We start from the raw sequence: 23,209 nt of genomic DNA, 5'->3' as shown, positions 1-23,209 counted from the left end.
CCATTTCAGCGTCTACAGACTATATAACACTACCTCACTCTGGGATATACAGACATGTCCGGGTGTGCATTGATATGTTTTCTGGATGGCCAGAAGCATGGCCAGTAGCTACTGCCACAGCTAAAAATACAGCTCTGAAAACAATACAAGAAGTGGTATGTAGGTATGGGGTACCAGAAACAATAGAAAGTGACAGAGGTACCCACTTCACAGGACAAGCGATGAAAGAAATTTGTGAGGAATTAGGGATAAACTTATTCTTCCAGGCTAGCAAAATTAATGTCCTCAATAACAACAGGAAGCAGGGCATGGCCGCAGCTATTACCAATAGTGCTGTATAGCATCCGAACCACACCTAAGAGGGTATACCCAAAGCTTAGTCCGTATGAAATAGCGTTTGGAGCTAAGCCAAAAACTGAAAGACTTAAGCACCTATGTAATAGCACTGCAAAAACAACTTACCATGTTGCACAGAAATGTGTCTAACTCTATTCCAGATCCAGACACGTGTGAAGGAACTCATAATCTGAAACCTGGAGATTGGGTGGTCCAGAGACAGTCCTTGGAGAAATGGTACGAGGGACCCTATCGTGTTATTCATGGAGGGAAAGCCGACTTAGATTCATGCCAGTCACCGCAAGTTGGTGACAGCCCCTCCCAACTGACAGGATGGAAAAATATATCCTTTACTTGTTAAGCATGATTGTTTATGTGATCGTGCAAAGTGGTGAGGAGGAAACAACAGAATTTTATGTCAGATATGTAAGGCTTTCAGCAGAAACAGTGTTTCATTACGAATTTACAATGACATTAATGACGATGTGGTTACTATAGTGGGGGTAGTAACAGATGACTCTTAAGGTCCCCATACACTATAAGATACGCTCGCTTGGCGTATCTTATAGTGTATGTTCGCAAGTTCGGAAGTTCGCGAACTTTCCGCGTATGTTCGCAATTTGGGTTTGCCGCGTTTTTTTTTCTCTGCGTTTTTTCTCAGCCTAAAAACACAGCACAACCACACATGGCGTTTTTCAGCCTAGTACTGGTGTAAGCAAATCTCGTTTCCATGGTGCTAATAGCGTGAAATAGCAAAAAACGCTGCGTATTTCCGCTAGGTCTGCCGGTTTTTACGCAACGCTTTTTCAACAAAGTATTTTTCAGAGAAATGTTTGCCCTTGATCCCCCTCCTGTATGCCCCTGTCCAGGTCGTGGCACCCTTTAAACAAATTTAAAATTAGTTTTCTGGCCAGAAATGGCTTTTCTAGGTTTTAAAGTTCGCCTTCCCATTGAAGTCTATGGGGTTCGCAAAGTTCGTGAATATTCACGCTTTTTGGCGTAAGTTCGCGAATGCGTTCGCAAACTTTTTTTTTGAGGTTCGCTACATCCCTAGTAGCAAGCTGCTTTAAAAATTACAGTTGCGGCCATGGGGCAGTCGGTTCGGGGACAGCATCAACGAGCCGATGTGGTCCCCGATCCGACTGGATTTTCTAACCAGGCCGATCGATATCTGCCCAATTTCAGACCAGATATCGGTCGGCCAGGCCGCTCGTTTCTGCCCATACACGGGCCGATTAGCTGCCGAATCGGCAGATTCTATCGCCCCGTGTATGGGGGCCTTTATGCACATGGTAACTGGACAATCAGTTATCAAGACCCGGTGCCTTGGTCTTGTAAACTAACTGATAATTTGAGGATCAGGATAAATTATCATACAGATAATCCAACCATCACACAAGTGCAATCCCCAGATCAGCCAATATCTGTGGGCAAGGAAAAGAAAGATTATGTAATCTCTCATACTATACAGGTTACGAGTAGTGATGGGCGAAATATTTCGCCAGGCATGGATTCGCGGCGAATTTCTGCGTTTCGCCATTGGCGGATTGTTTCGCGAAACGGCTAAAAAAATTCACCGCGGAAAAATTTGCCGCAAGTCCAAAACTTGTTGCCGGCGTCAAAAAAGAATTGTCGCCGGCGTAAAAACAATAGCCGTGGGCGATGAAACAATAGCAGCGCAACAAAACAATAGCCGCGGCTGACGAAAGAATAGCCGCAGACAACAAAAGAATAGTCACGGGCAACAATTTTTTGGTCGCACGACTATTTTGCCGTTTCGCTCATCACTAGTTACGAGTATAATGGAGGGAGCATACCTTAAAACATTTCTTATGAGACATGAGCAGAAATCATTTCGGGTTAATCTTGCGCTCTTTCCTCAGGTAAAACCTGAAGGTCAAACAGATGTGTCACCAGCATTAGTAGAGGATGGTGATGATTTTATGCAAGATCACCATCAGACCATAAACCAAGGTTGGCAGCAAAATGCAGTTTGGCAATTGCATCAGGAAGCTGCCAAACAATTAAATGCTACTGATTGTTGGATTTGCTCACATGTTCCAGTGGATCATAAAGGAATCCCATTAATAGGCATCCCTATAACAATGAAAGATTAAAATGAAACAGATTTCAGTTACAGGGTAGAAGTAGATACTAATCACAGATCAAGGAACATATTTAGAAATAAAGGGGCTACTTACTCGGCCTACTTTATACATGGAGCCTATGTTTGTCAATCATACAGTCAAAGTAAATGGGCGTATGATTCGTATACCCAAGATTTTTGTAGGGAAAACTAATTGTGAAGGCGCCACATTGAAAATGTTCATGAGACATGAAAATGAGGAATGTGACACAAACTTGGGACACTGTAATATTAATTGTTGGTGTGCAATGCTGCGCGCCACTTGTGCCCCTATGGGGCACATTTACTAACCCACGAACGGGCCGAATGCGTCCGATTGCATTTTTTTCGTAATGATCGGTAATTTTGCGTTTTTTTCGTATTTTTTGCGATTTTTTTCGGCGTCTTTACGATTTTGTGCGAAAAAACGCGAGTTTTTCGTAGACAATACGAAAGTTGCGCAAAGTCGCAATTTTTTCGTAGCGTTAAAACTTGCGCGAAACGTTGTGCCTTTTAAGTTTTAACGCTACGAAAAAGGCGCGACTTTGCGTGCAAGTGTTAACGCTACGAAAAAATCGCGACTTTGCGCAACTTTCGTAATGGTTACGAAAAACTCGCGTTTTTTCGAAAAAATCGTAAAGACGCCGAAAAAATCGCAAAAAATACGAAAAAATTGCAAAATTACCGAAAAAGTCGCAAAATGTTCGTTTCCAATCGGAATTTTTCCAATTCGGATTCGAAATCGTGTCTTAGTAAATCAGCCCCCAAGTGTTCATGTACAGAGGAAAGTGAGGATGCAATCTGGGAATCTAAAATTGAAAGTAATATGCAGTGGTTTACAGGATTGATGGGATATCATGGCCTGGCTATTCCTAAACTCTTACCACCAGGGTTATATTTCATATGTGGTAACAGAGCATATGCATGGCTTCCTATGGGAGCATATGGAGATTGCACCATAGGACATGTAGCACCCATGCTAAGACCAAGTACAGAAATTTCATTCTTACCTGAACACATCAAGCCTAAGAAATGTAAAAGAGAATTGTTTTCTACTAGTGATAAAGCTTGGATGTGGTTTCCTGCATGGACTGGCTGGGGAATACAGCTGGCAAATAAGTTAAATGAATATTCTAGAATCTGTTAAATATTGGGTATTGCAAAATAAGTTGTATCCCAGACCTGAATGGGTTAACATGGTTCAAATGTGCACACTGACTTGCCATACATACACTATACCTTTATACATACCCCATTGTTCCATAAGTCTGGAATGTGATTTATAGGAAACATATGGTCTTGGGGTAATATAGTGGGGGAGGGGTTTTCTAACAGGGATATATATCAGCAACAAAAGGCTGGTCTCACAGATATACAGATACACACACCCTTACACACTCTCACATGCTCTCACTTACACACATTCTCTCTAACACACATGCATACATACATTTGTACTACTTTAAATTAATACATACATACTTTGTATTGTATTGGGAAGCTGTCAATATTGTTTCTGACTGGCTTAATCATTAGTAATTTGTATGTAATTTCTGTAACTCTTTTCCACACATTAAATATACTTAAAATATCACCTTGGTGAGTGGTGTTTGTTGACTTTAGTACTTACACAAATATATTAGAGAAAGGATATTTATAACAGATGGCGAGTCCAACCAAAATATAGACCTGGACACTACACATATACACACTCTGTCAGCTTCAAAGGGGGGCAGAAGGGTGTAGCTGAACTGAAGCTCCCAGATGTCTATATGAGTAAAAGAACCTAGAAGTCACTTGTGTAAGTATTAATAGCGGGCGCAGGAGGAATATTCTGCTTTATGGATTTTCTGGACAATTTGGCTAGAAAAAGCAAATTTGAGTTTAAAATCCCTCATAGCATTATGTCTGATGCAAAGATATGGTCAGATATGTATAGTCAGTGTGTGGGGGCAAATGTAAAGTTGGAAGAAGGAATGTCATTTTCTAAGATGAAGCACAAGATTAACAATGTTATGTTAATGGTGAAAACATTTAATATGTTGATGTGCTCAGGTAGGAAGGGAAATGATGTAGGAAAGATTAATTCTCATTCTGGTAAGGGAAAAGTGGAATGTGACACAGTTAGTACTGACTGTCTGGCTAAGGGGATTGCTCAGCATGAACTGAGATTGGCAGAAGTAGAATCAGTTTTGCAAAGGAATAACCAGGTTTCGGTTATTACAGAAGAACAGAGATCTATGTTTGTTCCGGATCTCAGTGACCCAACTTTAGATTATGATAGGGCAAAATTGTAGTTAAAAGTTAATAAACAGCTTTTAAAAATTGTGAAAAACATTCCACATTTTAATGCAAAGAATAATGTTGTAATGAACTGTGATCTGTTTGAGTCTCATATAGAGAGATATGATTTAAGTGAAGAACAGAAGAATAAAGCATTAAAACTGTGGGTGCCGGCACGTATTTCCCAGAGGTTATCAATCCCTGTGAGTGCTCCCGGCACTGATACAGATGGGAATCTAATACACGGCACAAGAAGGGACCGGCTATTAATGCTTAATTATATAATTAATGGTGAAATTATGCTTGATATAGAGGTGCTCAATAATCTCGAGACCTTTATAGATGATGACCCCTTTACATTTCTGGTTGTATTTGAGCAAGTTTACAGACAGGTTATGGGTATTGGAGAAGATCAAGTTACACAGCAAATGATAAAAGCTTTTGTGAACAAGTTTAAATATCTAGATCCTGTAGCTAATATTTGTGCTTGCAGTCTTGATACTCTTCATAAAGCAGCCTCACATATAGATAAGTACAGGAGACAGCTCATACTGCAGAACTCAGACCCCTCAAACATTCTTGTGATAAGGGAAATATGCCAATCAAATAAAGCAAAGATAAAGTCATATATCTGCTATTTTTGCAGACGGCCAGGTAATTTTTTCAAAAAGTGCTTTAAGAGACATAAATTATTCAAAAAGCAAATTATGGTTGATAAAGATTCTGAAATGATGCATGAGCAAGCTCAGGTCTGTGCTGTTACACAGGCAAGGGAGCCTGATGCACAGAATGGCCGCTCCCAGGGTCCCATGAACAGACCAGTCTGTCGGTATAAAAGACCCAGGACTGAAGAGAAAAGGAGTTACTCATTGTTAATGAGAAAAGGAATAATCACATTATAGGGTTAGTGCTAAAGAAATGTTAGTACTTACTTCTTAAAGGTTTGTAAACATTGTGTAAATGAATATGATTGGGTATACCTTATTGAGAAAAAACATTTACATGGAAATATATAGCAGTGTTATTGTGATTGTAATGTATTTCATTGAACCTGCAGAAGCAGGAAAGTTTAATGTGTGTTAAACATTCTATACTGTAGAATTTCTGCAAATGATAACCCCCTATTTAGACAAATGTCAAGTTAGGTTTGTTGAAAAGCTACTTTGGCAGTGGAATCCTAAACATCAGAATTGTATCTTGTTTTATTTGTAGCATAAAGTGTCTCTGTATGCATTATGGGTTCTGAAGCCATATACTGTCTGTAGCCTGAATGGCAGGAAATTATTCTTGAGATTATGCAGCCCAGATATTATAATAGGTATAAGGGAGACAGGAAATATTTAAGGGAATGACCTCACCCAAAAGTTGTGGAGCAGAATTTATTCATCTACTATCATTATTATTATAGGAAATTTTGGCATATTTGCCAATAAGGGAATTACTTTACTAACCTTTACCAAATAAGTACAGAAACAAGAGAGTAAATACATTCTAATTTATAATTTCATTAGTACAACCCAATTTTTGTTTTTTATTTAGCTAATAGGAATACACTAACATCTGTCTCACAGAGAGTAAAAGGAAGACTTAGGCCTTTAGTGATATATAAGGGAAATGTAAAAGTTAAACAAGTGAAATTCCTGAAAGTTAAAGAATGTTGGGATCTCGTAAACTTAGTAAATTAAAGTATCCAAGTTGTATCTTTTACTAACTGTGAAATTTGCTCCAAGTTTTTGTGATTTTTCAGATGGGTTTCTTCCTCTGCTGAACAGACCAAGGATAATAAAGGAAATGTGATGTCTTCTTATAGCCCATGGACAGACAGTGCATCAGTGTAGATTTATGTGATGATTGTTTAAGGAACTTTATAATGACTGTCTGTTAATCCTTTGTCTCATAAGTTTGTTATATGTTTGTTTGTAGTGACTAACAGGAGCATGATTGCATGGTTCCAATGCAGGAAAATCCTAATTAACATTGATTAATCTGCTTTCTGTTAACTACACTGTACTTGAAATTTAAAGGTGAAATTTAAAGGTGCACATACTGATGTACTGCGCAGGTTAATAAATTGTTTTTTTATATAAATTATTATTGATAACATAAATTTTAATCCATTGATATTATGAATATGTTGGAAGAGTACTCTATATACATCTTATGGACCTTTGATGGTTTGGATTATCATATGACCCAGCCAGTTATGTGATGAAATGTTTATACCTATCAAAGATGATTATAAGATGTATATGTTTAATAACTATGGAAGTTGTGATTATGGATCCGATATTTTTTCTTGCAAGATCATCAACTGTATATAATGGTTTAGTTTTTTGAGGTATAAAGTCATAATCAGTGTTTTTTTTTATACGTGTAATGTAAAATATAATGTCCATCAAAGTTTAAATTACACAGGTTAATTAGTTTAACCTGTATGGTATTAGTCAAACTATTGAACTGGTTTCCAGTAGAGCTGTGCTTTGTTGCAAGAGGTTAACTAACTTAATATAAATAAGAAATGTTATCTAGATACTATTTCTAAATCTATGAAAGAAGATGTCATTATAGAAATGTTACTTTGCACCACATATTAAGATACGATGCAGGAATGATAACCAACTTTCATGCAGGCAGGGATTATTAAGGTATGAGGCAACTGCTGGGATGGATAGGATTATGTTTTCTTAAAGTTTCAAATAACAGAAATAGTGGCCCTTTTGACTATGTAAGGTTATTTGTTTTAACATGGAGTCTGGTTAAATTGGTTGAGAACCTTGGTTTTTAAGGGTCTCTCAAACAGATGGGCTTTGGTATCCTATTACACTAGGACACATGTGGTTCCATACTATACACACATACTACTGATCTATATATTATATAGTTAATACAGGGTATAAAGTGTATGTGTTAGGAGTTTGATTTTGTTTTTTTCTCAATAGTTACATTAACACTAGGGATGTAGCGAACCTTACAAAAAAAGTTCGCGAACCCGTTTGCGAACTTCTGCCAAAAAGTGCGAACTTTTGCGAACTTTGCGAACCCCATAGACTTCAATGAGAAGGCGAACTTTGAAACCTAGAAAAGCCATTTATGGCCAGAAAACTGATTTTAAAGTTGTTTAAAGGGTGCCACGACCTGGACAGTGGCATGCAGGAGGGGGATCAAGGGCAAAAATTTCTCTGAAAAATACGTTGTTGTAATCAGTAATCAGAAAATAAAAGCAGTCCTTACAAGGACTATTGGGTTACAGCAGATGAGATCAGCAGGAGAGCTGTCCCCAGCAGCTACATACAGAGCAGTAGAAAGTAGATCACTAGTCAGCAAAGCTACCTAAACTGTCCCTCAAACCCCTGCACAGCTCTCTCCCTATGCTAACTCATCAAGCACACACAGGCAGAATGTAAAATGGCTGCTGGGCTTCGGTTTATATATGTGTAGCCCTCTTTTGCTACTGCATGAGATCTAGCACGCATTCACCTGCGTGTGGCGCTACAGGAGCCCTGAGCCTCCGCTATATGGAAGGGCAGGTACACTGATAATGGCGTGCCTCCACCCAGGGTCAGGACAGGTTGGACTGCGGTACCCCTCCCTGGGAAACTTCTCTGATCCACAACACACAAACACAGGAAAGGTTGATGGATTTATTGGCAGGACGCTATACCTTTAAATTAGCAGAGATAGATACAGCCTGCCAGCCAGGGGCAACCTCACTCACATAACATACAGTAGCTGGTACTTTCTGAACTGCTGAGGGGAATCCCCCACTTATGTGGCAAGTGCTTCAGAGTCTTAGAACTCCCTTTGGCTTTCCGTGCCCTGAGAAGAGCACGCTTTGTTCTTCAGAGCCCTGTACAGGACCCCCTTTCCTTCCGCACCCTAAGAGAGCGCGCTTTCTGCCACTGGGGAGGATTCCCAATTACTTTATTATACAGAGCACTGTGTGAGCTACCAACACCTTGCTTGTCTATCTGCTTCCTCGTTCCCAGCAGCACCCTCTTCCCTCACTTCCTTCCTGTCAGCTCACACAGGGGGTGGGGGCTCCTCCTCCTTACACAGTAACAGCACAGAGGGGAGACAAGTATACACAGCTCCCCTACATTCTCCCCCTGCTTAAAAACTGTCACCTCCTGGCTGACAAACAATTAAAAAAAAAACATAACCAAGTAATGCAATAACATGAAGCATACAAAATCTTCTGGCCTGCTTTAGCTCACAGGGCCTATTTACATAACCACTAGCTGAAAAGGAACTGCAGGCAACATACTCAACCTTATACTTACCAAGGCACATTTCATAAACTGAATCAATAATAGTATAGTCCTGGTGGTGCAAACACCGGCAGCATATTTACCAGATTGGACACTGCCCCTACCCAGGCATGGTAAAGTCCAGCATGTGGTACATAAGAAGGATTTCCCAGTGTATCATAAGTCAGTACAGGTGGGGGCTGCCGAACTCGTGCACCCCATCTCACCTCTCTCGGGGGGAGTCCTCTAGCTGAATCCTCATTAGAAGGGTTTCCATCACTCAGCAACAACCTCTGGTTTGTCTCAGACCTTGGTACAAACTCCGGGGATGCAGGATTCAAATTATCCCTGACAGGAATAGGCCAGTCCTCAGAAGGAAGAGAGTCACTCTGAGTTACATCATTGCCACCCTCATCAGGTTCAGGCATTTGAGCATCCATAGGGGTCTGTTGAACCGTAGGTGGGATTTCCGTGGCGTTGGGGAAGTCAGAAGTACCCTCCATTTGACCTTCCTCAATGTCAATACCTGTAGAAACATCACTTGCTTGAGATACAGGGAGTAAGTGATTTCTATGCCAGGCTTTTACTCGACCCTCTGGTCCCTTTATCTTGTACACCGGAATCCCAGGCAGCTTGCTCACCACATCGAATAGTTCATTTCTCCAACGGTCAGCCAGCTTATGCTTCCCAGGCACTCCTAAATTCCTTAGTAACACTTTGTCACCTGGAAGTAACTCTCTGTACTTGACTTTATGATCATACCTCCTTTTGTTATTGGCATTCAACTTGCTAACATTCTCTTCAGCCAAACGATAGGCAGTAGTCAAGCCTTCCCTCAATCGGGAAACGTACTGAAAGTGGTCCCGATGACTCACTCCATCTGTAGATACACCCAGCTGGACATCAAGGGGCAACCTTGGCTCCCTCCCAAACATCAAGAAGTATGGAGAGAAACCAGTGCTATCATGCCGAGTACTGTTATAAGCATGCACCATAGCCTCCACATGCTTGCTCCAGCTCTTTTTATCCTCCACTGGCAGGGTACCTAGCATGTCCAACAATGTCCGGTTAAATCTCTCAGGAAGGGCATCTCCCTGGGGGTGATAGGGAGTAGTTCGGCTCTTTTCAATATGTAACAGTTGCAAAAGCTCTTTAATAAGACGGCTCTCAAAGTCTCTGCCTTGATCAGAATGTAATCTACTTGGCAACCCGTAGTGAATGAAAAACTTCTCCCATAGTACTTTAGCGACTGTGGAGGCTTTTTGGTCCTTGGTGGGGAAAGCTTGGGCGTACCTGGTATAGTGATCGGTGACTACCAGAACATTACCGATGCCCCTCGAATCATTCTCAATACAAAGAAAGTCCATGCACACCAAGTCCATGGGCTCTGAACTTTTAAGGTGACCCATGGGGGCAGCGAGGACCGGAAGTGTCTTCCTTTGCAGACACCTTAGGCACTTCCTGCAGTAACTTGCAACTGCATCTCTCATTTTAGGCCAGAAAAAGCGGTCTTGGACCAGCCCGTAAGTCTTCTCCATTCCAAGATGTCCATGGTGATCATGCAGACTCCTTAACACCATGTTCCTGAATTTAAGGGGCAACACTAATTGCCGCCTCCCAGGGTGATTATGATATGGTATCAACCGGTATAACAGTCCTTGTTCCACACAGAACTTCCCCCAGTCACGTTGGAAAAATTCATACCCTCCTGGCAAACTCTTCTTGAGCAAAGCAGGATTTCTGCTGTTAACCGCTCTCCACAGGTGCCCTATCACAGGATCAGTTTTCTGGCTTTGAACCATGTCCTTGTGACTGATTAACTTGGATTCTCCCCCTACTAGAGAAATGGGACAGCAGTACATAGGTGGTACAGATTCCGGCCCTCCACCAACAGAATCTACGACCCTCAACTCAGAAAAAGCCACTTTGTCATCCACTACAGCAGCTGTAGCACAGTAGGCCTTCATACCGATGCTGGGTATCTCTTCCCACTCCCCATCATCCTCCAGGGCAGGCAGACCCGGTCGTCTAGAGAGAGCATCCGCTCCTATATTCCTAGGCCCTGGTTTGTACTTGAGGGTGAAAGAGTAGTTTGACAGTGCAGCTAACCAACGGTGCCCTGTGGCATCAAGTTTAGCAGTAGTCAAAATATATGTGAGAGGGTTATTATCTGTTCGTACTTCAAACTCTACTCCATATAAGAAGTCATGCAACTTGTCCACAATGGCCCACTTAAGAGCCAGGAATTCCAGTTTATGCACAGGATAATTCTTTTCACTGGGTGCCAGACTCCTACTAAGATAGGCCACTGGCCGCAGCCCTTCTGGGTACCTCTGGTGTAGGACACCTCCCAACCCTTCATAACTGGCATCAACATGGAGGACATATGGTCTGTGAGCATCTGCATAAGCCAATACAGGGGCTTCTGTCAGCCTTTTCTTTAACTGAACAAAGGCCTCTTCACAGGCTGAAGTCCACTTATCACCAAAAGGGGCTTTAGCATCTCTTTTTGTCCCTTCACCATGCACATTAGAAAGCCTCAACAATTCATTTAATGGGTGGGCCACTCTTGAATACCCCTCTACAAATCGCCTGTAGTAACCACAAAACCCGAGAAATGATCTCAGCTCAGTGACATTTTGGGGTTTGGGCCAGGTTACCACCGCTTCAATCTTGGCCGGGTCAGTTCCTATTCCTTCTGTAGAGACCACATGGCCTACATAGGTTACTGAGGAGCGGCAAAACTTACATTTGTCGATTGACAGTTTTAGTCCTTCTGCTATTAATCGGTCAATCACATTCATCAGACGCTGCTCATGCTCCTCTAGGGTAGTCCCAAACACAATGATATCATCCAGATACACCAGGCACTCTCGGGGTGACAGGTCCCCCAACATCTTCTCCATAAGTCTCTGAAAGGTAGCTGGGGCCCCACAAATACCTTGGGGCATCCTTGTGAACTGGTAAAAACCCAAGGGGCATATAAATGCAGTCTTTTCCTGATCCTCAGATGCCATAGGTACCTGGTAATAGCCAGAGCGTAAGTCCATTACAGTGAACCATTTGCTACCATTAAGGGCTTCCAGAGTCTCCTCAATTCGAGGTAGAGTGTACTGGTCAGGTACAGTGCGTCTATTTAAAGTACGATAATCCACGCACAACCGGATTGAGCCATCCTTTTTCCTCACGATGACTATAGGGGAAGCATAGGGGCTCCGACTGTCAGCAATAATTCCTCGCCTTTTCATTTCCTGTAAGGTGCGCTGGAGATCCTCCCGGTCCTTGGGAGGGACTCTCCTAGGCCGCTCCCTAAATGGAGTGGAGTCGGATAAGCGGATAGTGTGCTGGGTACTTTTAGCACACCCTACATCCATTTCGTCTGTTGAAAAGACTTGTCTGCGTTCTAGTAAACCGTTACTCAGCCTCTGCTTCCACTCCTCAGAAACAGGGGAATCCCCAAAATCAAATGCCAAGTTTGATACAGAAGCAGATACTGGGGTGGACTGAACCTCAGCAAGGTCAGAAACCTCATGAACGGGGTAGCAATACGCCAACTCCTGTTTAGGCCGGATTACTACAGCATATGGAGAGATATTTTGAACAGTTACTTGAGCAACTAGAGGTATTTTCTTGCCCCACTCTTTCTTCTCTGGGACAACTTTCCACCCATTCTGGACCACTGCCTCGGAGGGGCTTTCAACCAGCACACATCTATAGCCTTTCATCATCTCAGGTTTTACATCAGTTAGTGCTCTCACAGTCCTAATGGACCCCGGAGGAATCTCAACAGTTTGCCCAGCAACATGGCGTAACAACCCATACTTGTAAGTAACTGTGAAGGTGTTGCAGACAACCTCTGGACCATGGTCAGAATACCTAGGGGCTTTTGTCACAGTGACTGAAGGGTTTAGGGTAGTCCGTACCTCACTAACATTTGTTCCCAGAATGATGGGAGCAGCGTTAGGGTTTCCTGTATCTGGGCAGACCACAGCATCAACTTCCTGGGACAGAGGCAGTGTACCATGGCACCTCGGCATGGTTATAGTCACTTGTAGCAATCCATGTATGGGGTAGGCCTGCTGATTCAGCCCCCACAATTCTAAACCTCTAGCGGGCTGTAAAGGTTTGTGGGATAGATGTTGCAGGTAATAACTATAGTGGATTATTGTGACCTGTGATCCGGTATCAAACAAAGCTTGTACTGGCTGCCCATCTAACAGGATGTCTACCAAGGACTTAGGGCCCACCATGTTTCTGTCCTTTGTCGCAGAGGGTTTTGTAACCTTGTTGGGGTAGCTACTTGGCTTCCCACATGACATTGTCTGCACTGCATTAGGGGAAAATTTCTCAGGACAGTCTTTAACAAAATGCCCCTCCTGGCCACACCCGAAACAACTGGTAGGGGTAGTGGCAGGTACCCCCTTATGCCACTCTGATGGGAACCTTTTCCGGATTGGGGTTATTGATGGTACACCCTTTCCAGTTAGCTTAATATCCTTCGAGGTAGGTAAAGCGGGGTTCTGCTTTGGTACCCGCGAGGTACCAGCAAAGCGTAGGGTTGCCTCCTCTTGCTTAATCACTTTCATCAGGTCAATAAAGCCGGTATCCCTTTTATCCCTCAGGAGTATCTGCAACGTGGAATACATGGGGAAGAATGGGGACATCCCCTTTAGTAATTGTTTTAGACGTAGTGTATCTACTTCCTCTGCTGTAATCACTTTTTTTGACAAGAGATTCCGCAGCATATTCTCTAGACGGAGGGTGAAGGCAGATACATCCTCAGAAGACTTCTGTCTCATCTGTTTAAAGTCAGCCAATAACTGGTCAGGGTCCTCATGCTTCCCATATGCTGAAGTGAGGATATCAATTATGTCCATAGCATTGTAATCTTTGTGACTGGCTTTAAAATTTAACACAATACTAGCTGCAGGGGGACGGACATGCTCCATAATTCGCTGCCTCTTGGTTTGTTCTGAGCAGGCCCACTCATCTAACGCTTGTAGTGCAGATTCCTTCCATGTCTCAAACCCCTCTTCCCCTGTAGGAACTGGCTCTGTGCCTGAAAATGTCTTTAGCTTTTTATAGTGGCTCAGCTGCAAGCCCTGAGCCAATGCCTCTGTCATTTGGGTTATTGTGTCAGTCAAGGGATGCTCTGAAATGCTGACATCCTTAGCTTCACTGGTCTCAGTTACAAGCGGTTCTTGCTTTACTGTGTGCTGCACATTGCAGGGTAGTGACGGCAGCAGCCTCCTTTTTCTACTGGTGTAGCCTGCATCTGGACTGGGTGCTTCAACTTTCCAGGGGGCAACAACAGCCTGGGGGTACACCAGGGGGCACCCTACCGATAAATCACCCGCAGGGAACACAGCATATGGCCCCACTTCTGAATTTAGTGGATCACTCACTTTGAAAAGCAGGACTGCATAACCGTCCATGGTTGATCCCTCATCTGCTATCAGATGTGCACCCTCCAAATGTCTGTATTTAGACAGGTTACTCTCTAACATTTCCAGTGTAACTTCAGGTGGTACACGATCAATGGCAAATACATGGTCTGGGTTTACCTTTTCCTTTAGGGCCCATTCATAGACCTGGGTTGGAGTTATTAATGGCATATCTGCAGTGATTTCTGCTTCAATCTCAGCAGTGCCTCCAAATGTAGCCCTCTTTTGCTACTGCATGAGATCTAGCACGCATTCACCTGCGTGTGGCGCTACAGGAGCCCTGAGCCTCCGCTATATGGAAGGGCAGGTACACTGATAATGGCGTGCCTCCACCCAGGGTCAGGACAGGTTGGACTGCGGTACCCCTCCCTGGGAAACTTCTCTGATCCACAACACACAAACACAGGAAAGGTTGATGGATTTATTGGCAGGACGCTATACCTTTAAATTAGCAGAGATAGATACAGCCTGCCAGCCAGGGGCAACCTCACTCACATAACATACAGTAGCTGGTACTTTCTGAACTGCTGAGGGGAATCCCCCACTTATGTGGCAAGTGCTTCAGAGTCTTAGAACTCCCTTTGGCTTTCCGTGCCCTGAGAAGAGCACGCTTTGTTCTTCAGAGCCCTGTACAGGACCCCCTTTCCTTCCGCACCCTAAGAGAGCGCGCTTTCTGCCACTGGGGAGGATTCCCAATTACTTTATTATACAGAGCACTGTGTGAGCTACCAACACCTTGCTTGTCTATCTGCTTCCTCGTTCCCAGCAGCACCCTCTTCCCTCACTTCCTTCCTGTCAGCTCACACAGGGGGTGGGGGCTCCTCCTCCTTACACAGTAACAGCACAGAGGAGAGACAAGTATACACAGCTCCCCTACATATGGAAGGGAGTGGTCCGGGGGTGGTCCAGGAGGGAGAGCTGCCTGATTGGCTGCCATGTATCTGCTGGCTCTGGGGTGAGAGGTCAAAATTTGGCTCCAGCTAAGGCGAACCCAAAATTGCGAACTTCGCTAAAAGTTCGCGAACTTGCGAACACCCGATTTTCGTGCGAATTAGTTCTCCGGCGAACAGTTCGCTACATCTCTAATTAACACTAATGGAAAAACAAAAGACCATAAGACACCAGTGACAAATACATTTCCCAGCAAAGAACAAAGAACTCATTCTTGTTTTAACAACATGTACTGTATACGCGGTATCATTATTTGTATAAATAAGAGTAAAGTTTTTATGGCTAATGGGCCGGCTCTGCAAAATAACAGCAAAGTTGGGGGTTTAACATTCTATTTTACAAGTAATACATTTTAGACATTGATCTGGATGCGAAGAAACGTCTGAATAACATCAGCTGCTGAAATATTCCTATATTTTATAGGAAATATAATGTATAATGTGTTGATCATGGGTAAAAGTATCACATGGGAAAAATATCATGCTATAGATAAAAGATTATACAGTTTAAGAATGTTTTCCTTAATATGCAATTATGTTGGGACCAAGAAAATAGTTATTATTTACAACTTTTTAAAAGTTTAAAGTAACGTAAGTGGACAATGACTATTTTTATGTCTATGCCTTAAACACATGTTTTTAAGTATTGGGAAGAAGGCATCATTTTTACATGTTTTCATTTTTCTTTATAATTATTTTCCTATTTATGTTTTTGCATATATTCACATAAGAGATTTCAACATGAAGAACATTATTAATCATGCAATGCATAACATCATATTCATGAGAATGGCAGGGTAATACAGTGATAGAATTTTAGACTAATATAAATGTGCAGCTTAGCAGTAGCTATAGGCCGCGCTAGACAAGACTCTGCAAAACAGCAGGAGAGGAACAACATCCTTTGAAGGGAAGTGCAGGTTTTGGAGTAAAGTGATTTGCAGCACAGACTGTGACTCAGGGTGAAATTAACACTGAGAATAACATTCATAGGGTTACTGGAGAAATTATTTGATTCTGAACTTTAAGAACTGTTCATAAAGTGACTGTCTCATCCCTCCTGATTCTGTCTGTGTCTGGTTCAGTCTCTAACAGACTGTTGTTTTTAAGATCCGGCTACAGACTGTGTTATTACTGCTTATTAGAGATGTAGCGAACCTCACAAAAAAAGTTCCCGAACCCGTTCGCGAACTTCCGCCGAAAAGTGCGAACGTTCGCGAACTTTGCGAACCCCATAGACTTCAATGGGAAGGCGAACTTTAAAACCTAGAAAAGCCATTTCTGGCCAGAAAACTGATTTTAAAGTTGTTTAAAGGGTGCCACGACCTGGACAGTGGCATGCAGGAGGGGGATCAAGGGCAAAAAGTTCTCTGAAAAATACGTTGTTGACACAGCGTTGCGTTTTGTGCTGTAAAGGGCAGAAATCACACTACATTTCTAAACTTGTGTAATAAACTGCTTTAAAACGTCCGGCGTCTACATGCCAATCAAGTCGTGTAAAGGTTACAGCCGGTTCACACGCAAAGACAAAACGCCGCGTTTACTGCAACGAAAAAAAACGCAATAAGCTTTAATGATACCGTCAAGTGAGCGAATAATAGTTTTTACTAGTTGCTTGTCACCTCCAGGACGTTCGTCCTGTCGGTGGGAATATTTCTGTAGTGGTGTGTTTAGCAGTCACGGTCAGGCAGAGGTAATTCAATGTACAGTGAAGTGAACCAAAAAACACTGATTCTGCAGTGTGGGCCCAGTTTTGGCCTACTTTATTGATCACCTGCGGTGACCATAAAAGATACGATTTTGCCGCTGTTGCAGAACCCTGAAAAATTAGGAATGTGTACATTCCTGAAAAATTAGGGTTTTTTTGTCGCAGCCACTGAAGCACAGAGGCCAGAAAAAATATGTTAGATAAATGTTGAAAATCTTTGTTTTTTTGTTGTGGAAGCCACTGAAGCACAGAGGACAGAAAAAATATGTTAGATAAATGGTATCACAACCATTCCCCAAACTAAGATAGCATACCAAGGAATTATTATTGTTATTTAGACAGAATGTGAAAAAGCTCTCACAGCTAGGTGGCACTTGGTTGAAAAAGACAGTGGCAACAACAAGGCCTGCAATGGCAACGTATACAGTAGTGGATGTAGTATTGCCGGTGGAAAAACGTCACTCAGGTGATGTTTCTGGACACGGAATTATTATTGTTATTTTTAGACAGAATGTCTAAATAAATATCTAAATATCTATATCTAATATATATATATCTAATATCTAAATATCTAATAAGATAAATAAAAAAAATTAAAAAAATAATAATAAAACAAAAGTGATCTCTGGTTGGTGCTGGGGGTGAACTACTAGGAGCAGCACACCAGTCCCCAACACAGCTAGACTAATAGCACTGGGCTCTATAAATTACAGTAGCAAAGTAAAAAAACACAAATAAAAAAAATTATGTGTTAAACGGTGGTTAGTGCTTAGTGCACTACTCGGAGCAGCACACCTGTCTCCAACACACACAGATGGAGCTGCAGTACACAATGAAAAGAAAACTAGAGTAACAGTAATCAGAAAATAAAAGCAGTCCTTACAAGGACTATTGGGTTACAGCAGATGATCAGCAGGACAGCTGCCCACTAGTGATGGGCGAAAAGTTTCGCCAGGCATGGATTCGCGGCGAATTTCCGCGTTTCGCCATTGGCGGATTGTTTCGCGAAACGGATGAAAAATTTCGCCGCGGAAAAATTCGCCGCACGTCCAAAAATTGTCGCAGCGTCAAAAAAGAATAGTCGCGGGCGACGAAACAAGAGCCGCGCGACGAAACAAGAGCCGCGGGCGACGAAACAAGAGCCGTGCGACAAAATAATAGCTGCGGGCGACGAAACAAGAGCCGCGGGCGACGAAACAAGAGCCGCGCGACGAAACAAGAGCCGCGCGACGAAACAAGAGCCGTGGGCGACGAAACAAGAGCCGCGCGACGATACAAGAGCAGCGGGCGACGAATCAAGAGCCGCGGGCGACGAAACAAGAGCCGCGGGCGACGAAACAAGAGCCGCGCGACGAAACAAGAGCCGCGGGCGACGAAACAAGAGCCGCGCGACGAAACAAGAGCCGTGCGACAAAACAAGAGCCGCGCGCGACAAAATAATAGCCGCGGGCGACAAATTTTTTTGTCGCACGACATTTTCGCCGCTTCGCGAATTTTTCGCAGTTTCGCGGATCTTTTCAAAGATTCGCAAATTTTTCGGCGAAGCGAAATGGAACAGATTCGCTCATCACTACTGCCCACAGCAGCTACATACAGAGCAGTAGAAAGTAGATTACTAGTCAGACTCAGCAAAGCTACCTAAACTCTCCCTCAAATCCCTGCACACTTGGACAGCTCTCTCCCTATGTGCTGCTAATACAGAGCAGTAGAAAGTAGATCACTAGTCAGACTCAGCAAAGCTACCTAAACTCTCCCTCAAATCCCTGCTCTCTCCCTATGCTATCTCTTCAAGCACACACAGGCAGAATGTAAAATGGCTGCTGGGCTTCGGTTTATATATGGAAGGGAGTGGTCCAGGGTTGGGGGGGGGGGTGGTCCAGGAGGGAGAGCTGCCTGATTGGCTGCCATGTATCTGCTGACTCTGGGGTGAGAGGTCAAAATTTGGCGCCAGCTAAGGCGAACCCAAATTGCGAACATACGCCGAAAGTTCGCGAACTTGCGAACACCCGATGTTCGCGCGAATTAGTTCGCCGGCGAACAGTTCGCTACATCCCTACTGATTATTCAAGTCACACCTTCCTTTCATTGGGTACAGCCTACGTTATGGCTGTTCTACATCAGGGCAGCTGCAAAGATACCAAGAACCCCAGAGGGGCATTGATGATGCCGGTACTGGTACAACTGCCTGATTCTATACAGGTGCTTAGTGGCGGATCTACTATAAGAGCCAAGGCCTAAATCCATTGGACCCTACAGGACAAAGGGTTGCAGGATGCCTGGGATTTACCCAAGCTACAGGGAGCCCATCTGGATTCATGTACAGGAGAAATGTTTGATGGAATAACAGAATGTAACAAGGAATGCCAGAGACTGTTACTTGGTATAACTGACTCCCATAATTGAGTGCCATAATTTTATTTGCCACTTTTGATGTTTGCTGACACATTTTAATGCAAGACCATGAAAGGTGTGGTAAGAAATTCATTGGCAGTGCAGTTGCAGTTACAGTTTCAATTGCAGTTAAACACAAGTGCTACGACCAAAGACTGTAATGAAAGATTTTTAAACTCAACCCAAGAGGCCGGGAATGGATGACCAGTGGATGGAACCGCCTATAGATAATAGATTATTTTAGATTCTTCTAATTATCACTGTTTACCATCTCATTACATGATATTACATCAGTTGTCATTTGTGCAATGGACATTTGGCGCATTGCAAAGAATTCCTGGAAATTTGTAGACTGGGTTTTCAAGGACTCTCTCTCTCATTTTCTAATTTGCATACAAATATTATGTTCTTGTCAAGTCAGTGTGCAAAGGGGGAAATGTTAAATATTGGGTATTGCAAAATAAGTTGTATCCCAGGCCTGAATGGGTTAACATGGTTCAAATGTGCAAACTGACTTGCCATACATACACTATACATCTATACATACACTATACATACCCCATTGTTCCTTAAGTCTGGAATGAAATATATGGTCTTAGGGTGAATACATACATACTTTGTATTGTATTGGGAAGCTGTCAATATTGTTTTTGACTGGCTTAATATTTGGTAATTTGTATGTAACTTCTGTAACTCTTTTCCACACATTAAATATACTTAAAATATCACCTTGGTGAGTGGTGTTTGTTGACCATAATACTTACACAAATATATTAGAGAAAGGATATTTATAACAATAAGTCCCTTGTGTGCCATTGAAAGTGAGTGGCAAGTTCACTCTTATTGCAATTCTGTACAAGTGAATGGTTTCTCCCCTGTGTGTATTTTCATATGAGATACAAGGCTATTCTTTTGAGTAAAGCTTTTGCCACATTCTGTACAAGTGAATGGTTTCTCCCCTGTGTGTATTTTCATATGAGATACAAAGTTATTCTTTTGAGCAAAGCTTTTGCCACATTCTGTACAAGTGAATGGTTTCTCCCCTGTGTGTATTTTCATATGAGATACAAGGCTATTCTTTTGAGCAAAGCTTTTGCCACATTCTGTACAAGTGAATGGTTTCTCCCCTGTGTGTATTTTCATATGAGATACAAGGTTATGCTTATGAGCAAAGCCTTTGCCACATTCTGTACAAGTGAATGGTTTCTCCCCTGTGTGTATTTTCATATGAGATACAAGGCTATGCTTATGAGCAAAACCATTGCCACATTCTGTACAAGTGAAAGGTTTCTCCCCTGTGTGTATTTTCATATGAGATACAAGGTTATTCTTTTGAGCAAAACCATTGCCACATTCTGTACAAGTGAATGGTTTCTCCCCTGTGTGTATTTTAAGGTGACATAAAAAGTGGCACTTATGTGCAAAGTGTCTCCCACATTCTGTACAAGTGAAAGGTTTCTCCCCTGTGTGTATTTTCATATGAGATACAAGGCTATTCTTTTGAGCAAAACCATTGCCACATTCTGTACAAGTGAAAGGTTTCTCCCCTGTGTGTATTTTCATATGAGATACAAGAACATTCTTTTGAGCAAAACCATTGCCACATTCTGTACAAGTGAATGGTTTCTCCCCTGTGTGTATTTTTAGGTGACATAAAAAGTGGCACTTATGTGCAAAGTGTCTCCCACATTCTGTACAAGTGAAAGGTTTCTCCCCTGTGTGTATTTTCATATGAGATACAAGGCTATTCTTTTGAGTAAAGCTTTTGCCACATTCTGTACAAGTGAAAGGTTTCTCCCCTGTGTGTATTTTCATATGAGATACAAAGTTATTCTTTTGAGCAAAGCTTTTGCCACATTCTGTACAAGTGAATGGTTTCTCCCCTGTGTGTATTTTCATATGAGATACAAAGTTATTCTTTTGAGCAAAGCTTTTGCCACATTCTGTACAAGTGAAAGGTTTCTCCCCTGTGTGTATTTTCATATGAGATACAAGGTTATGCTTATGAGCAAAGCCTTTGCCACATTCTGTACAAGTGAATGGTTTCTCCCCTGTGTGTATTTTCATATGAGATACAAGGTAATTCTTTTGAGTAAAGCCTTTGCCACATTCTGCACAAGTGAAAGGTTTCTCCCCTGTGTGTATTTTTAGGTGACATAAAAAGTGGCACTTATGTGCAAAGTGTCTCCCACATTCTGTACAAGTGAAAGGTTTCTCCCCTGTGTGTATTTTCATATGAGATACAAGGCTATGCTTATGAGCAAAGCCTTTGCCACATTCTGTACAAGTGAAAGGTTTCTCCCCTGTGTGTATTTTCATATGAGATACAAGGTTATTCTTTTGAGCAAAACCATTGCCACATTCTGTACAAGTGAAAGGTTTCTCCCCTGTGTGTATTTTCATATGAGATACAAGGTTATTCTTTTGAGCAAAACCATTGCCACATTCTGTACAAGTGAATGGTTTCTCCCCTGTGTGTATTTTTAGGTGACATAAAAAGTGGCACTTATGTGCAAAGTGTCTCCCACATTCTGTACAAGTGAAAGGTTTCTCCCCTGTGTGTATTTTCATATGAGATACAAGGCTATGGTTATGAGCAAAGCCTTTGCCACATTCTGTACAAGTAAAAGGTTTCTCCCCTGTGTGTATTTTCATATGAGATACAAGTTGACTCTTTTGAGCAAAGCCTTTGCCACATTCTGTACAAGTGAATGGTTTCTCCCCTGTGTGTATTTTCATATGAGATACAAGGTAATTCTTATGAGCAAAACCTTTGCCACATTCTGTACAAGTAAAAGGTTTCTCCCCTGTGTGTATATTCATATGAGATACAAGGTAATTCTTATGAGCAAAACCTTTGCCACATTCTGTACAAGTAAAAGGTTTCTCCCCTGTGTGTATTTTCATATGAGATACAAGTTTAGACTTTTGAGCAAAGCCTTTGCCACATTCTGTACAAGTGATTGTTTTTTCCCCTGTGTGTATTACAAAGTGAGTTAAACGGCTGCTCCTGAAAGACTGGGTTTCCTTACATTGTGCACAAGTGATATTTCTCTCCCCTGTGTTAGCGTTCTGGGGACTGGTTTTTCCACATTCTGCACAGACAAAATGTTTTTCTTCTGTAGAACTTCTCCTTTGCCCCTGACAGTCTTTGGTTAGAGATGATGTTTCCCCACATTCAGTACCGGTAAGAGGATTGGGCTCAGTACCAAAATCCTGCCCACACCCCTTATTGGCCAAATGTTTCCCCTGGGTGTCCATCCTTCTGTCTCTGCAGGTAAAGGTGGGTTAGAAGATGACCAATCACAGAGAAGCCTTTCCCACATCCAACCAATCAAAAGGCTTGTGAGCTCAGTCAGTGATCCTCATTCCATGCAGTTGGCTCACACTCCTACTCAGCCTGGGTTTGTGCTGTGCCAGCCTTACACATTCTTCCACACTGTGTCCTACTATAATGTCCCCACGTGGCCTTCAGAGACTTAACCAGTATGTTTTGATGACTCTTATCACGAAGCAACGTCCTGATAAAAGAAGAACAGAGTCATGGATAGGAAACAAGACAGGGATAAGTATAAAGGGGATACAAAGTGTGATCTTCCAAGCTGCTAGCTTCTTACACCCTAGATGGGGATTGGCTGGCATCATACAAAATGCTGTGTCCCACTGACTCCCCCCCACAACTTAGAATAGAAACCAGCTGGAAAAGTAAATTAACAAGGGCTTTG

General features: G+C 42.4%; 3 protein-coding genes across 3 annotated transcripts in view; all 3 read right to left on the bottom strand.

Moving 5' to 3' along the window:
* The window catches only part of LOC101733825 (gastrula zinc finger protein XlCGF8.2DB-like), a 320,033-nt gene that overhangs the window by 254,297 nt on the left and 42,527 nt on the right, over positions 1-23,209 (bottom strand). The gene's annotated exons all lie outside the window — the stretch shown is intronic.
* The window catches only part of LOC101733186 (zinc finger protein 721-like), a 105,836-nt gene that overhangs the window by 68,930 nt on the left and 13,697 nt on the right, over positions 1-23,209 (bottom strand). The window contains exon 2 of the mRNA XM_031904343.1: positions 20,408-23,005. Within this exon, the coding sequence (XP_031760203.1) occupies positions 20,408-22,745 (2,338 nt within the window). The 5' untranslated portion in view covers positions 22,746-23,005. The remainder of the gene's footprint in view (positions 1-20,407; positions 23,006-23,209) is intronic.
* On the bottom strand, positions 9,006-14,542 carry LOC116411644. Its single transcript, XM_031904341.1, has one exon. The coding sequence runs from the start codon at positions 14,496-14,498 to the stop codon at positions 9,048-9,050; it is 5,451 nt and encodes a 1,816-aa protein (XP_031760201.1). The 5' UTR covers positions 14,499-14,542; the 3' UTR covers positions 9,006-9,047.

Source organism: Xenopus tropicalis, chromosome 6, assembly GCF_000004195.4.
Source record: "Xenopus tropicalis strain Nigerian chromosome 6, UCB_Xtro_10.0, whole genome shotgun sequence".
NCBI lineage: Eukaryota > Metazoa > Chordata > Amphibia > Anura > Pipidae > Xenopus > Xenopus tropicalis.
The sequence above is the reverse complement of the archived record's forward strand: the minus strand, read 5'-3'. Positions and strand labels throughout refer to the sequence as shown.

Excerpts from the sequence above, each read along its gene's own strand:
- LOC116411644 (XM_031904341.1), bottom strand. The coding sequence starts at position 14,498 with ATGTTAGAGAGTAACCTGTCTAAATACAGACATTTGGAGGGTGCACAT.